General features: G+C 47.2%; 1 protein-coding gene across 1 annotated transcript in view; it reads right to left on the bottom strand.

Annotated features, from left to right (window-relative positions):
- The window catches only part of LOC144176047 (splicing factor C9orf78), a 39,309-nt gene extending 25,574 nt beyond the window's left edge, over nucleotides 1–13,735 (bottom strand). Inside the window, exons 1-2 of the mRNA XM_077705167.1 lie at nucleotides 13,546–13,735; nucleotides 13,353–13,467 (exon numbers count right to left, since the gene is read on the bottom strand). Coding sequence (XP_077561293.1) covers nucleotides 13,353–13,467; nucleotides 13,546–13,676 — 246 coding nt within the window. The 5' untranslated portion in view covers nucleotides 13,677–13,735. The remainder of the gene's footprint in view (nucleotides 1–13,352; nucleotides 13,468–13,545) is intronic.
- Nucleotides 13,736–14,050: the final 315 nt, after the last annotated feature.

The following is a 14,050-nucleotide window of genomic DNA, read 5'->3' as shown; positions in this document are numbered from 1 at the left end:
CATGTGACCTGTCACGAAGGAATACCCAAACAAACAGCGTTTAACTGTCGCCAGAACTGCTGAAAGTGAGCCCACTGCCATTTGCCCGTTTTCGGTTTCCTGTGCTTGACTGTATGAGCGTCCGAGGAAGCTGTGCTGCAGATATTATAAAGATTTTACTTGAGTTGTATTCCCACACGTATGCCTTTTGCTGTGTTCCTGACTGTTAATAATTAATCACGGTAGTCTGACAGCCAATTTCCAAACTTGTGTCTTTTTACTTGAATAAATATTCTTGTGAAGAAAATCTGAAATCCCTTCAGTAATTTACTCGTGCTGTGACCGAAGCTCCATAATAATAGAAAATTTCGACCACTCCTACCACTTAAACCCGGTATAACCACTGGAAAAACTTTTCTTGTTGTTTCGAATCCTTCTTTCCTTTCCCTATAAGAAGAGTGGCGTTCGCAAAGGAGCACTTTCGAGCTGGTATCGGCCAGAAAGTTAGCTCGTTAAAGAACACATTAGGGAAACAGAGGCGGGCAAAAAAAAAAAAAAAACCCTCCGGAATATTTTTTTTTTGTTTGGGAATATTGGAAAGAGATTGACCGTGCCGGCATGTGGCAGTGGAATGTGAATTACCGCCTGTGTACAACCGCGCAACATCTGGCAACCGCGGCCGGAACTTACCGCGGCGCGCCAAGACGCGTCGCTCAAGCCCCAAGTTTGGCCCCTTATAACATTGTTCTGAACAAAATGATGCAACATGTTTTTCCACAGTTTTGCTGTCCAAGTAAAGGAGTCTGGTTTCCGCAATTTTGAAGAAAATCGAGTATGGGGTTTTTTTTATATTGAGTTTTGAATTTGCGCAATTTCTGAAAAAGAGCCGAAGTTATTCAATTTTTTCTAGTACTTATAAATTTTCTACAAACACCATCTTTTGCTGATGCGTTCAGATACGTATGGCCAACAAAATGGCTGACTTACACGTTTTTCAGAAAAGAAGAAATGTAGATAGGGGGGCGTCAAAAACAGTAACAAACTATCGTCTGGGCCGATTTCACAATTTTTTTTTTTTGTTTTGTTCACTGCTGGACGCCGATTTTGCGTTACACTGATTAGCATTCTGGTCTAGTTTATGGCCCGAAACATTTTATACACACCCCTTGTAGTCCTTGACGTACACAGAGACGCAAACTTGAAAAAATCGGCAGTTGCCGGAACCACTGCTGCGCTCCGGGCACGTTCAAACATTTTTTTCTCCCGAACTACGCACCTCAGGAGAAAACAAACTTGATCTTGGGGGGTTTCCATATTGCGCGCATTTATAATAAAAAAACAAGAATGAACAAAAAATGGTCGTGCACACGCATGTTCGTTCTCTCGTGGAATCGCCCTAGTGCACCCGCAGCCCTACTCATGGAATCATTTGATCTGGACAACAAAGCTCTCGCCGAGGAGCTTCTAAGTGCATGAGTGGCAGGAGTTGTGGGATGCAGGGATGGACTGGAAAGCGACCGTTCCGCGATACACACAACAGACGAAAGCCCAGTCGTTGGCACCGCTGCCTCGTCAGCCCCGTCGCGACGGACGAACACAGACTGAGCCCTCATTCACACAGCCATCACCTTCTCTTCCGTCACGGCACCGCCACGTCAAGAAACCGCGACGGAGACGTAAACGGAGTAGCGTTCGTACTGGAGCTCTCCGTCAGAGTACAGGGTCGTCTGCCTAGTGATCAGTTTAGCCTGGAATTGAGCATGCTTAATCAGGAAAGTAAAGAAAATTGGCTTGTGCTCACTTTTCGCTAAATTTAGCCGTAAAAATTTGTTTTCTGATTAGCTAGTTTACCGCGGGGCATGGTCGAGCTCGGCCTCCAGTCACCGCCGCACCGTTTTCAACCAGAAATCGCCCGAAAAACCGTCGCCCATGATGGAAGAGGGTGACGTGACGGGGTGAAAAACGGCTGTGTGAATGAGGGCCGATACGCATGTGCCGTATTTTATTACGGTTATTAATAGTTCAATTTCAGTAGCAGTATCGCTTATGCCAGTTGGCCGGTGTCGTTTATGGAAAGCCGTTCGCGAGCTCTCTCCTCCGGCCAGAAAGATACAAGCGTCAATGCGCGGTGTTTTTTTTACAAGCTAAGAGCGCTTTGACGGCGATTTGACGAAGTCGGCGACGCGCGCCAGCATGTCCCAGGAGTGAGCTAACGTAAGGGTCCCTGCGATAATCACTTGGTCGGAAATGAAGCGAGCACACTCGTACTTCCTTTAGCTCCCTTTTCCTCTGTTTGCAAAGTTCACAAAACGTAGCCACTTGCTTCGCCGAGGTTCGTCGTTCGTCGTTGGGCAGCGCATGAAAGGAGATGTCTTCACCGGTGGGGATGTCGCTCTCCCTCGACGGTTCGCCCGTACTACATGGGCATTTCAGGACGCAGCAACAAAATTTTATTGTAAAGTACTCGAACAAACTGAAGTTTCCAGTGGTTGTAAACTGAAAACGAGCTCGTAACGACAGCAGCAAGCCAACACCATTCGAAACTTCTGTGACGAGTGGCACCATCTCATCCCTGCTTGCTGTTTCTCACTCCCCTTGCTTCTATTTTTATCTTTGCTGGTTGGCGATATGACGCCAACTTCCCATCAAGGGATTAAGATACCTCAAGAGAGTGAATTGCTGGGCTAGTTGGTTCATAACCTTCAGAAAAGGGGAAACCAGCGAGCAGAACGCAGGACAAGAAGAGGAGGCACACACACAACACCGCTGGACTAACAACTGGTTTATTCGGCAGAAACACATCACATTTATACGCCAAAACCTGCGCGCGCGCACACTTTTGAACAACGTGAAGAACTGAACTAAAAAGATAAGAATTCAAATTCCTTTTCCGTGATAACAACCGAAGGATTACTAACACAACTCTGTTTATTTTTTCTTATTAAACAGGCTTCTAGCCAGTTCGCGCTCACGCCTCGTTTTCCCACGACCGATAGTGCTAGCGAGGTGAAACCGTGGGGCACAATTCTGGCAATCTTTTACATGCAAAGCTAAATTGCTTCCCGTGCCCAAGCCTAAGGTTCCTCGGTGCTGCCTCAGGCGTTCATTTAGGCACCCGCCAGTCTGCCCAATGTATATTTTTCCACAGGACAACGGGATAGAATAAACCACCCCCACTGCGCACATGGTGAACCTCGTCTGGTGGTTAGTTTTGCAAGTGTAAGCTTGCCTCTTCCAACCAGAGATTTGGGGGCACAGACCAGAAAGTTTGCGGGGAGCAGAGAAGACCATGTTGACACCATATTTTTGGGCCGCTTTTTTCAGCCCATGGGAAGTCTTGTGGAAGTAAGGGATGACTACAAACTTATTTCTCCCTTCTTACGCTGGGCTACCAGGCTTTGCAGTAAGTTTTTTCTTCATTTTCTGACCCAAGGATTCACCCACCGCCAGCAAAACCTCAGCGGGAAACCCAGACGCCTTACACCGGTCAACCTGTTCTGCCAGACTTTGGTGCATCACATGCGGGCAACTTTTCTTCACAGCATTCATGAAACACAAATTTACTATGCTGCGCTTCACCAACTTCGAGTGTGCCGAATGATACGGCAAAAGCGCCTTTTTAGACCGAGGGGCATATTTCCAACACACGTGTCGGTCGGGTAAAAAAGAAATTTCTAAATCTAAGAACCTAATGGTCTTGTCACAAGACACCTCTTTTGTAAAATCCAGGTTCTTGGAAAATGTACTAAAAACAGTTAAAATCTGGCCTGCCACAAGCATGAGCTGGTCAGTTTCAGTTAAATTTAAAAGTACTAAAAAATCATCCACATACCTAAAAACCCTAACCCTAACCCTAAAAACCCTGATGATTTTTTAGTACTTGCCAGATTGCCAGAATTGTGCCCCACGGTTTCACCTCACTAGCACTATCGGTCGTGGGAAAACGAGACGTGAGCGCGAACTGCTAGAAGCGTTTTTTATAAGAAAAAATAAACACAGATGCGTTAGTGATCCTTCGGTTGTTATCACGGAAAAGGAATTTGAATTCTTTTCTTTTTAGTTCAGATCTTCACGTTGTTCAAAAGTGTGCGCGCACGCAGGTTTTGGCGTATAAATGTGATGTGTTTCTGCCGAATAAACCAGTTGTTAGTCCAGCGGTGTTGTGTGTGTGCCTCCTCTTCTTGTCCTGCGTTCTGCTCGGTAGTTTCCCCTTTTCTGAAGATTAAGATACCAAGCAAGGTCGCGGCTGTGCATCCTAGAATGGTTCGTTGGCCCCAAAGACCCTCGAACCCGAAAATTCATCTGCACGACGGGGAGATGTCCAGCTCAGCCGGCGGTAGTTTCGTACGCGTTGGCGTACATGTTTGCGTGTTCGTTCGGAACTTCAACCGTTTACTCCACCGTTCTTAGTGTCATAAAAGGAATGTGCAGTATGTTTCACGGGCATATAGCTCATTATGCAAACTGGTAAGCCCTGCCTAACTTGCGTTTGCTTTTGCCGGCCTCCGCCAATCGCAGAGCATTCTCTAGTATGACGTAGGTTCTGTTGCGGGAAATGAGCTAGCGGGTCGCATGGTCATTCCCTTTTTTCTTAATTATGTAGCTTATTTGAGCAACGTTTGCGTTAAAAGTGGTGTCAGTATGGTTCTAACGAGGCAATCTTTCGAATTAACCAAACTTGTGTTTTCTCTTCATGGCTTCTTTAATGCCATAAGTTTTAATAACATGAATTCGCTGCTACACACAAAAATATAATGCCATTCACTCTGTCATTTTTCATATTAGGAGTTCCGAACAACTCATTCGCCTTTACAAATGCCCTAAATCTGCCTACTGTCAAATGCGATGAGCACAAAATAAAACCAACGAAACTCGCAGCACCAGAGTGTTGACGCAGAAACGTAGCTGAACTTCGAAATAAGACGATTTGTTGTGCACTCTTGGTGGCGAAGTTCTGAAGAAGACAAAGTTCACTAAAACAGCAGCAAAAGGCAAAACATAGTGTTACTTGTCATTTTGAATTTTTCGGATTTGGCTACCACTGGCGGCCGACGGCAGCTGCTGAAGCCACTTTAGAAACGGCTCACACCATCACTACTTCGCACGTTTTCTACCCCAAAAAACATTTTTAACCCTTGTGAGATGTTTTTCACTGCGTTAAAAGCTTCTAAAATATGAGCGCATTTCTCTTTTTGGTTATTACCACCATCATGCCTAACACATTTAATACCTTTGTTAGGGTGGCTAGAATGGGAAGGTGTGATGACCGCGGCGCTTTCCCCGCAGAGCAGGTGTTCTCCCGGCGCGTGCCTGCCGCTAGGGCAAAACAGAGCGCTGTCGTCCGGGGCGCCGTCGGCGTTTCCGCGGGGGAAAGCCAGTCGTCTGCGTCAGCGCCTGGTCGCGGACTGTCGCTGTGTGTTTTGCTGCAGATTACTGCATATATTTGTTTCGTGTATGACTGCACTGCTGCGCGGTGGCGATTATGTCTTCTTTTTCAAAAAAAAAAAAAACTCCGAGAAGGTGTTTCGTGCTAGAATGCGATTCCGGATACAAGCCTTCTTCCGTAAAAGTGTCCATCTTCCATGCGCCGGCTCATCGATGCCTGTTTTTTAAGTGGTCGCGTGCTATTCCAAGGGCCGACAAGACGCTTCAGGACAATTTGGCTGTTTGTGCAAAACACTTTGGCTTGATGAGTATAGTTCTAGTAGGTCATTCAGTTAAAACCCCATCTAACGCAGTCACCGAGAACCGCGAATTATTTCGTTAAATCGAGAACTTCCTAAAATCGGCACTGCAATTTTACAAGCAGTTCATTTCATAAATTCCATCTCTAAAGGGAGTCGCTTCCCAGCAGCTACCATCAGATCGTAATATTGTGGCGCGCTTGCCTGGCAATAATTAAGCGTTGCACTAAAAGTGGCGGTGAAAATAATGAGCCAGATGGGGCTTGCCTTGAAGTCATCGCACCCCAGAAGTCACGCGAAACACAGCGCTTTCGACTGTACCACCTCCCCGCTGATGGGACCGTTCTTGGCTGTCACATCCTTGAACCACGTAAACAGGGCTTCCTCGATCGAGTTTCTCGTGCCGGATATACGTGCCCTTGAGATTATTTTTCTTCGAGGCATTTCCAGAAGAAGTGGCATGGATGATGGCGTCATTTGCCTTCAAGATTGTGGGAAGCGTGCTGGACAGGACGCCATGCACCACGGGATTCTCGAGTAATTTGTAAAGTTCCGTGAGAACAAAAATATATTATATATGCCTCCTTTTTTGTGATGTGGCGCAATCATCTTCGAGGTGTTCTGTCCGGACCCACTAGCAATTTCTCCTTAGAGATAGAAACACTTATAGATCGAAAATTTCTGTTGCTCGAAATACTTCGTTAAATCGGGAGTGGGGGAATCTATTTCGTTAGTTCGAGTTCACAAAAACATTACGCCATGTAGGCACCTGCGGGGGAAAAGAACTTGTTCGTTAGATCGGGTTTCGTTAGATCGAGTTTTGACTGTAGTATCTTACCGCGACTAAATCTAGTACGTGGTACAACTACAAACAATGCTCTACAGCTGAACACCGCTTAATGCGTGCTACACATCTTTCATTTTTATTTGAATTTCGGTTATAGAACGACCGAGAGCAAAGGCAAAAATAAAAATAAAGGCGTAACGTGAAAGAAGCAGCAGAACTTAACTGCATTCTGCTTCACGCAATAAAGTTTGCACGCCCAGGAACATGTTGCATCTGTTTGTTCGGTTTTCGAACTACATTGAGAATGAAATGACTCCAGACGTTGCACTAACACGTATGCCATAATTTCATGTGAATTTGGCAGGTATAAACGAAGTTGTCGATTTTCGTGCGTAATTACGCCCACCACCACTACCAACAGAAACAACAAAAATACGAGTGGCAAGAATACACATGCCGCGCGATCGCAGCAGTTAAAATAGCGCTCACCTCGAAGAAAAAAAAAAACAATATTTCACATAAACCCTACAAAAAGAGCCTTGTACCATAGATAAGCTCCCGCTCTGCTTTAATGCGGTATTTCTCAAACGCCTGCTTGCTTTCTGGCAGCGTAAAACTCGGCTGTGTTTAGCCGTGTCGCAAACCCCAGTTAGCGGTAGCATAACACAAGCCTGGTGCAGCGATGGCGTAGAGGTAGAACACCCGCCTCGCGTGCAGAAGGACCGTGGCTCGAATCCCGGTGCCGGACAATTCCCACCGGATTAAAAAAAAAAAAATCCGCGTATTGATGGAATTGCACAAAGGGGCTTGGGGTGCGGCCTGACCCCGGCGACCATTGCCGGTAATGCACTCCCTCACCAGAGCAGGATTGGCCACCCTGGTGTAGTAACGGCCACAACCTCCCATGAATACGCCAACTAACCCTCGGCCCTCAGTCCCCAGCGGCTGCGAAGCAACTGACCACGGCGGCGGTCAGACCTGTGACGCAGCAGAGGGTGCTAAGAATCACTGGATCCGGACAGGCCGCCAATGGAATCTGAACCTGGCAACGTTTAACGTGCGAACCTTATCTAGCGAAGCAAGTCTCGAGGTGTTGTTCGAGGAATTAGAGGGCATCAAATGGGATGTAATAGGGCTTAGCGAGGTTAGGAGGGCAGGCGAAGCCTTTACGGTGCTGAAAAATGGACACGTCTTATGTTACCGTGGTCTAGAGGACAGAAGAGAACTGGGAGTGGGATTTCTAGTCAATAAAAGCATAGCTGGCAACATAGACGAATACTACAGCATTAACGAAAGGGCAGCAGCTCTTGTAATTAGGCTCAATAAGAGGTACAAGCTCAAGGTGGTGCAGGGCTACGCGCCCACATCCAGCCACGACGACCAAGTAGTGGAACGCTTCTATGAAGATGTGGAATCGGCAATGGCTAAAGTAAAAACGCAGTATACTGTAGTTATGGGGGACTTCAATGCTAAAGTAGGCAAGAATCAGGCTGGAGACAAGGCAGTTGGGAACTATGGTCTGGGCTGTAGAAATAGCAGGGGGGACCTACTAGTTGAGTTTGCAGAACGGAATAACCTACGCATAATGAATACCGTCTTCTGTAAACGGGCGAGTCGGAAGTGGACCTGGAGGAGCCCGAATGGGGAGCACAAAAATGAAATAGACTTCATATTATGCGATAACCCTGGCGTCGTGCAGGATGTGGAAGTGCTCGGAAGGGTAAGGTGTAGTGACCACCGTATGGTAAGATCTCGAATTAGGCTAGAGTTGAGGAGGGACCGCAACAAGCTAGTACGAAAGAAGCCGATAAATGAGCAAACAGTAAGACGTAAAGTAGAAGAATTCAGGATCGCGCTGCAGAACCGATATTCCGCCCTTAACGAGGAAGCCGAGCTTACGACACAGGAAGCCAGCGACAACCTTACACGCATTCTCACGGAGTGTGCAGTAGAAGTCGGGGGCACTATGGCTAGACAGGATACTGGTAAACTTTCACAGGAGACGAAAGATCTAATCAGGAAACGGCAAACCATGAGAATCTCTACCGCAGCTGACAGAATAGAACTAGCAGAGCTCTCGAAGTTAATCAATAAGCGCAAGAAGCTGACATACGGAAGTATAATATGGAGAGGATCGAATACGCTGTAAAGAACGGAGGTAGCCTGAAAGCAGTAAAGAGACGTCTTGGCGTGGGGAAAAATCAGATGTATGCACTTAAGGATAAGCAAAGCAATGTCATCACAAATAGGGATAAAATAGTCACAGTGGCCGAGGAGTTCTATAGGGATCTGTACAGTAGCCGGGACATACAGGATAATGCCGAACGAGACAGTAGTTCAGAGGAGATAGACATCCCACCAGTAACGACCGAAGAAGTAAGGAAGGCTTTGAAAGAAATGAAAGGGGGCAAAGCACCTGGTGAGGATCAGATAACAGCAGACCTCTTGAAGGATGGCGGAGAAATTGTACTTGAAAAACTGGCAAACCTGTATACGCAATGCCTAATGACCGCAATGGTACCGGAATCTTGGAAGAACGCGAACATCATCCTAATCCATAAGAAAGGCGACATGAAGGACTTGAAAAACTACAGGCCGATCAGCTTACTGTCAGTCGTCTACAAGGTATTTACCAAGGTAATCGCTAACCGAATCTCTGCAACCTTAGATTTCAGTCAACCTAAAGAACAAGCAGGGTTCCGTAAAGGTTATTCAACAATGGACCATATTCACACGATCAGTCAGGTGATAGAGAAGTGCGCTGAGTATACTCAACCCCTATATATAGCCTTCATAGATTATGAGAAAGCATTTGACTCGGTCGAAACCCTAGCAGTCATTCAGGCATTACGGAACCAGGGGGTAGATGAGCATTATGTAAGAATACTAGAGGATATCTATAATGGGTCTACAGCTACCATCATCCTCCATAAGGAGAGCAGTAAAATACCTATAAGGAAGGGTGTCAGACAAGGAGACGCAATCTCTCCAATGTTATTCACAGCATGCTTACAAGAAGTATTCAGAACGTTGGATTGGGAACAGATGGGAGTAAGGGTTAATGGAGAATACCTCAGTAACCTCAGATTTGCTGATGACGTTGCCTTGCTAAGTAACTCGGGGGACGAATTGCAAAGCATGCTTTCCGCACTGGGCGAACAGAGTAGAACCGTGGGCCTGAAAATTAATATGCAGAAAACTAAAGTAATGATCAATAACCTCGGGACAGCACAGCAGTTTGAGATAGATGGCGAGGCAGTGGAAGTGGTAAGCGAATATATATACTTAGGCCAAGTTGTGACCCCAGATCCCAACCATGAGGCAGAGATAATTAGAAGGATCAGAATGGGGTGGGGTGCATATGGCAGACATTATCAGATAATGAATAGCAGCCTACCATTGTCGTTGAAGAAGAAAGTGTATGACAGCTGCATCTTACCGGTACTCACCTACGGGGCAGAAACTTGGAGGCTCACTAAGAGGGTTCAACTTAAATTGAGAACGACTCAGCGGGCAATGGAGCGGAAAATGATAGGTGTAACATTAAGGGACAAGAAGAGAGCGGAGTGGGTCAGGGAGAAAACTGGTGTTAAAGACATATTAGTAGAAATTAAGAAGAAGAAATGGACTTGGGCAGGGCATGTAATGCGAAGGCAAGATAACCGCTGGTCATTAAGGGTAACAGAGTGGATCCCTAGAGAAGGCAAGCGCTGCAGGGGGCGGCAGAAAGTTAGATGGGCAGATGAGATCAAGAAGTTTGCGGGGATAAATTGGTCACAGTTGGCACAGGACCGAGGTAATTGGAGAATAATGGGAGAGGCCTTTGCCCTGCAGTGGGCGTAGACAGGCTGGTGATGATGATGATGAACACAAGCCTTGCCTTGTCTGTGGAACTGCGGTATCAGCTAAAATTTCTACAGCTCAGTAATGCGGCCCCGCAAGGTCGTGGCAGAGCACGGCCTCCGTGATCGGCTGCCGGCGGCGCGCCGTTGCTCCGGCCGTCCCATTCGGCGCGTCCCCCAGCAAAAACCTGTAATTTGGCTAACTCCGCAACGCGGCGCGAGGTGGCAGTGTTAGCCGATGGTTCGGCCGCTTGCACCCGCTCCTCTCCACGGCTTTGCGGGGCCGGAGTTGCTGCGTGTCTTCGCTGCCGGAATTCGCGTAACTGTGTTGAAGCTTTATTTTTTCTGAGCTCACCAACCAAACGATCAGGTCATGAAGTCCGCTTGTCTCAGAAGCTTCGAGGAATGGCACGGAAACCAAGATATGTCACTGTACGGCGAAAAGTTAATCGCGTTTTGCTTGTTGTGCTTGATTTGGTCGGTGCAGGACATTTCGTAGCAGGACGTTTCGGTGCGGACATTCCTGTGCGCGGACATATGTGCGGAAACTTTTCGGCGACAGATTTATGGGGTGCTTGCTTGTTGGAACAGCCATTATATTTTTTCTTCGCATAGGGTGGGTTATGGACAACAATCGAGAGCAGTCATTGCATTTTTATATTGACGCCGTGTTTGATTTTTGCCAGTTATATTTAGAAATTGACCATTTCTATATTTTTGTTTAATACCTCGTTCAGGGTACACCTGCTATGCAGCCTACTGATTATGTTCTTGCGCTTATGCTTTTTTTTAAATTTACTACAAGATTTTAATTTATATTAGTTTTCTTGCGGCATCCGACTCAGCTAAGACAATTAGCCGCCGTTTACGATGGTATGATCCAAAATTCTTTATTCAGCTTTCTGTAAATAAAAGCGCACTGTCACTATCCAAATAAAGCAGCTTTACAGGCATTCGGTTGCACCCCACAACGCAGAAAATCTGATGAGGAGTTTTATGTAGGTTGTGCTGTCAAACTAAAATGATTTTGCAAACACTGTTGCCGCCAGCAATTTTTTTTCCTATGGACAAGTCTAAGATATTACCCGCCGCGGTGGCTCAGTGGCTAAGGCGTTGCGCTGCTGAGCACGAGGTCGCGGGTTCGATTCCCGGCCGCGGCGGCCGCTTTTCTGATGGAGGCGAAAAGCTAAAACGCCCGTGTGTACGAGATTTCGGCGCACGTTAAAGATCCCCAGGTGGTCAAAATTAATCCGGAGCCCTCCACTACGGCGCGCCTCATCGCCTGCGTTGCGTCGGCGCGTTAAACCCTACAATCAATCAAGTCTAAGATATTGTCATGGAGGAAGAACGGGCCTCTTTGAAAACAGCTCCAGCTTATTTTTATCCTAAATGCTGATAAAGCACGTGCTGCTTTGAGTACAAAGCAATGACTTTGCCTCATCTAAAACGTTGTCCTGTGTTCACGTGCGCAGCAAGGGATGATGAACATATGCTACCACCACACTTTCCATATTTATTGTGAGGTCACTGCTTGCCAATGTTGGTGCAACTGTCACGAACAACGCTGTATTCGACAAAAAAAAAAAAAAAAACTGGTTTCCAAGCCCCTGCATCGCAAAGTGCTTCATGTGTGAATTATTGTTTGTCAAGACAAGCAGATCAGAAATGTACGCTTTCAAGGCATCGATGCCTTGAAAGCGTACATTTGTGAATTTAAGTGCAGTGTAGTTTGTAAATAGACGTTCAATAAACTATGCAGCTCTTGGACGAGCGTTAAGTACAGATTTGGTTCCTAACTTTTAGTGTGTACATATAAGTGGATATTGTCCAAAGCAAACATGAAAGCTGTCATCATTGCTTAACACATGGACATGTGCTTCGACCTTGAGGCTATCGCTCAGGGTAACACTACTTAAACGTGTTAATCCTAAAAATAGGATGGGTCCTTCTACCCAACAGCCATTAATTTAAAGGCTAGATAAAAGCACAGCCATTAGTCACGTGTATGACGCTCTAATGAACTGCGTTGACCATGCAGATTATATAAAGTACGTTATAACGCGTTAAGTACGTTATAAAGCGAACTGAACGTTATTTAAGCGCCAGAAATTTTCCATTGGTAGTAGGGAATATTGTCCGTGTGTCGAGGGCGTCATGCGGCACATATTAAAGAAGTCGCATAGCTGCAATCCTAGCTAAAATAAATGCATTATCAGGTTCTATGAGTCGCTTTGCATCCATGACATCAGGTATGCTTTGTTTTTATTGCGATACAAAGCGCGAAAGCTGACGAAACGCCATTTCGTGGAGCGCTGCAGCATACACGCCTTTCGTTTCAACCATCGGCTCCGCGCGCCGCCGTGCGGCGGAAAACGGCGAAACGGCCTCTTCGGAATTACGCTCTCTCCGGGCGATTGGGACGGCCGGAGCAACGGCGCGCCGCCGGCAGCCGATCGCGGAGGCCGTGGGCAGAGACGCCTAGCACGAAGAACGGCCGCGCGAGCTGACGGCGCCCCTGACGACGGCGCCGCCGCGCGGCATTCACGCGAACGGGGGCCAGCTTTTCCTGGCCGGTCTTCACACCTTCCCATTCTAGCCACCCTACCTTTGTGTTTTCGCGTGTACCACAGTCCGCCCAAATAATGTCATTCGGTATATTAAGGCCTTATTTTTCGTGACGTGTGCCACGGCTCCCGTTTACCGCCAAAAAAGCATGCTTTAAGTGTGACAGTTGCAAGCATCAAATTTCTAATGTTTATGGTCCTAGAGGTGTTCCTCGTAGGTAGCGTAACCGATCGGCTAGACCGATAATCACGCACTGTCATAGGCTATCAAAAATCCGTGTTACCACTACCACCTTGACAGCCATCGCTAGGTGGACGGGACGACAAACGAGAAGTGTTATCCCGTCCACCTCACGTTGTTTAGTCAAGAATGCTAGCAAACCGAGCAACCCAGCAGCTTTCGCGTTTGTTGTCATGCGCCACTGCCCTCCGTCCCACCGCTGAGGCGCAGTGGGCAGTACAGTAGGAACTAGAGGCAAAACAGGCCACTACTCACAGTCACCAGCTCCTCCTTTGGCGTGAGCTTCTTGCCGAGGTTGAGTCCCAGGACGCTGACCCCGTTGGGGCGTTTTCGAAGCTTCTGTATCGCCTTCGTGTCGTCCAAGATCTCCCTGCGGGGACTCGGGTTCAGTCGTCGCGCAAGCAGCCGTCTGCAGCTCCTGCACGTTGAGGCACACCTACCGACTTACCTCGAAATGCCGTCTTCTCCGTCGCTTGCTGATCCATCTTCGTTAGACGACGTCCGCTTTCTAAAGCACTTGCGCTTTTTCACTCCAGCCTTGAACGAAATGCAAGCGTTTGACTCCGTACTGTCCGCCATGAGCCACCGTGAATATAAACAAGGGCGAGCGATATGGCTGCTATTTCCACGGCAAGAGTGAAAACGAAACGTTTGATTGGACAAAATTTGGACAAACTTATCTGCAGAAAGGATGGCATGTTAAAGCCTTAAGAATATCTTTGTGAGCTTGCGTACGTTTTTTATTATTTTTAACTTCTAGGTCGCAACTTTACACTCATAAAAGACGGTGGTTGTTACAACTTACAACAACGATAGCAACCAAAGAGCGGTTTTTCGCACTCACCCCACCCCCACTGCTCTCTGCGCATGCGCCGCGTTGGTATGGCAATGGAGGCGCGTCGCCTGCGTCGTCTGCTTCCTCTCCGCCGCGGCTGCGCTCCGCGGCGCCGAAA

This window comes from Haemaphysalis longicornis, unplaced genomic scaffold (assembly GCF_048455015.1).
Source record: "Haemaphysalis longicornis isolate Haplotype H1 unplaced genomic scaffold, Haemaphysalis longicornis Haplotype H1 scaffold_3, whole genome shotgun sequence".
NCBI classification, from domain to species: Eukaryota; Metazoa; Arthropoda; class Arachnida; order Ixodida; family Ixodidae; genus Haemaphysalis; species Haemaphysalis longicornis.
This window is presented reverse-complemented; position numbering and strand designations above follow the sequence as displayed.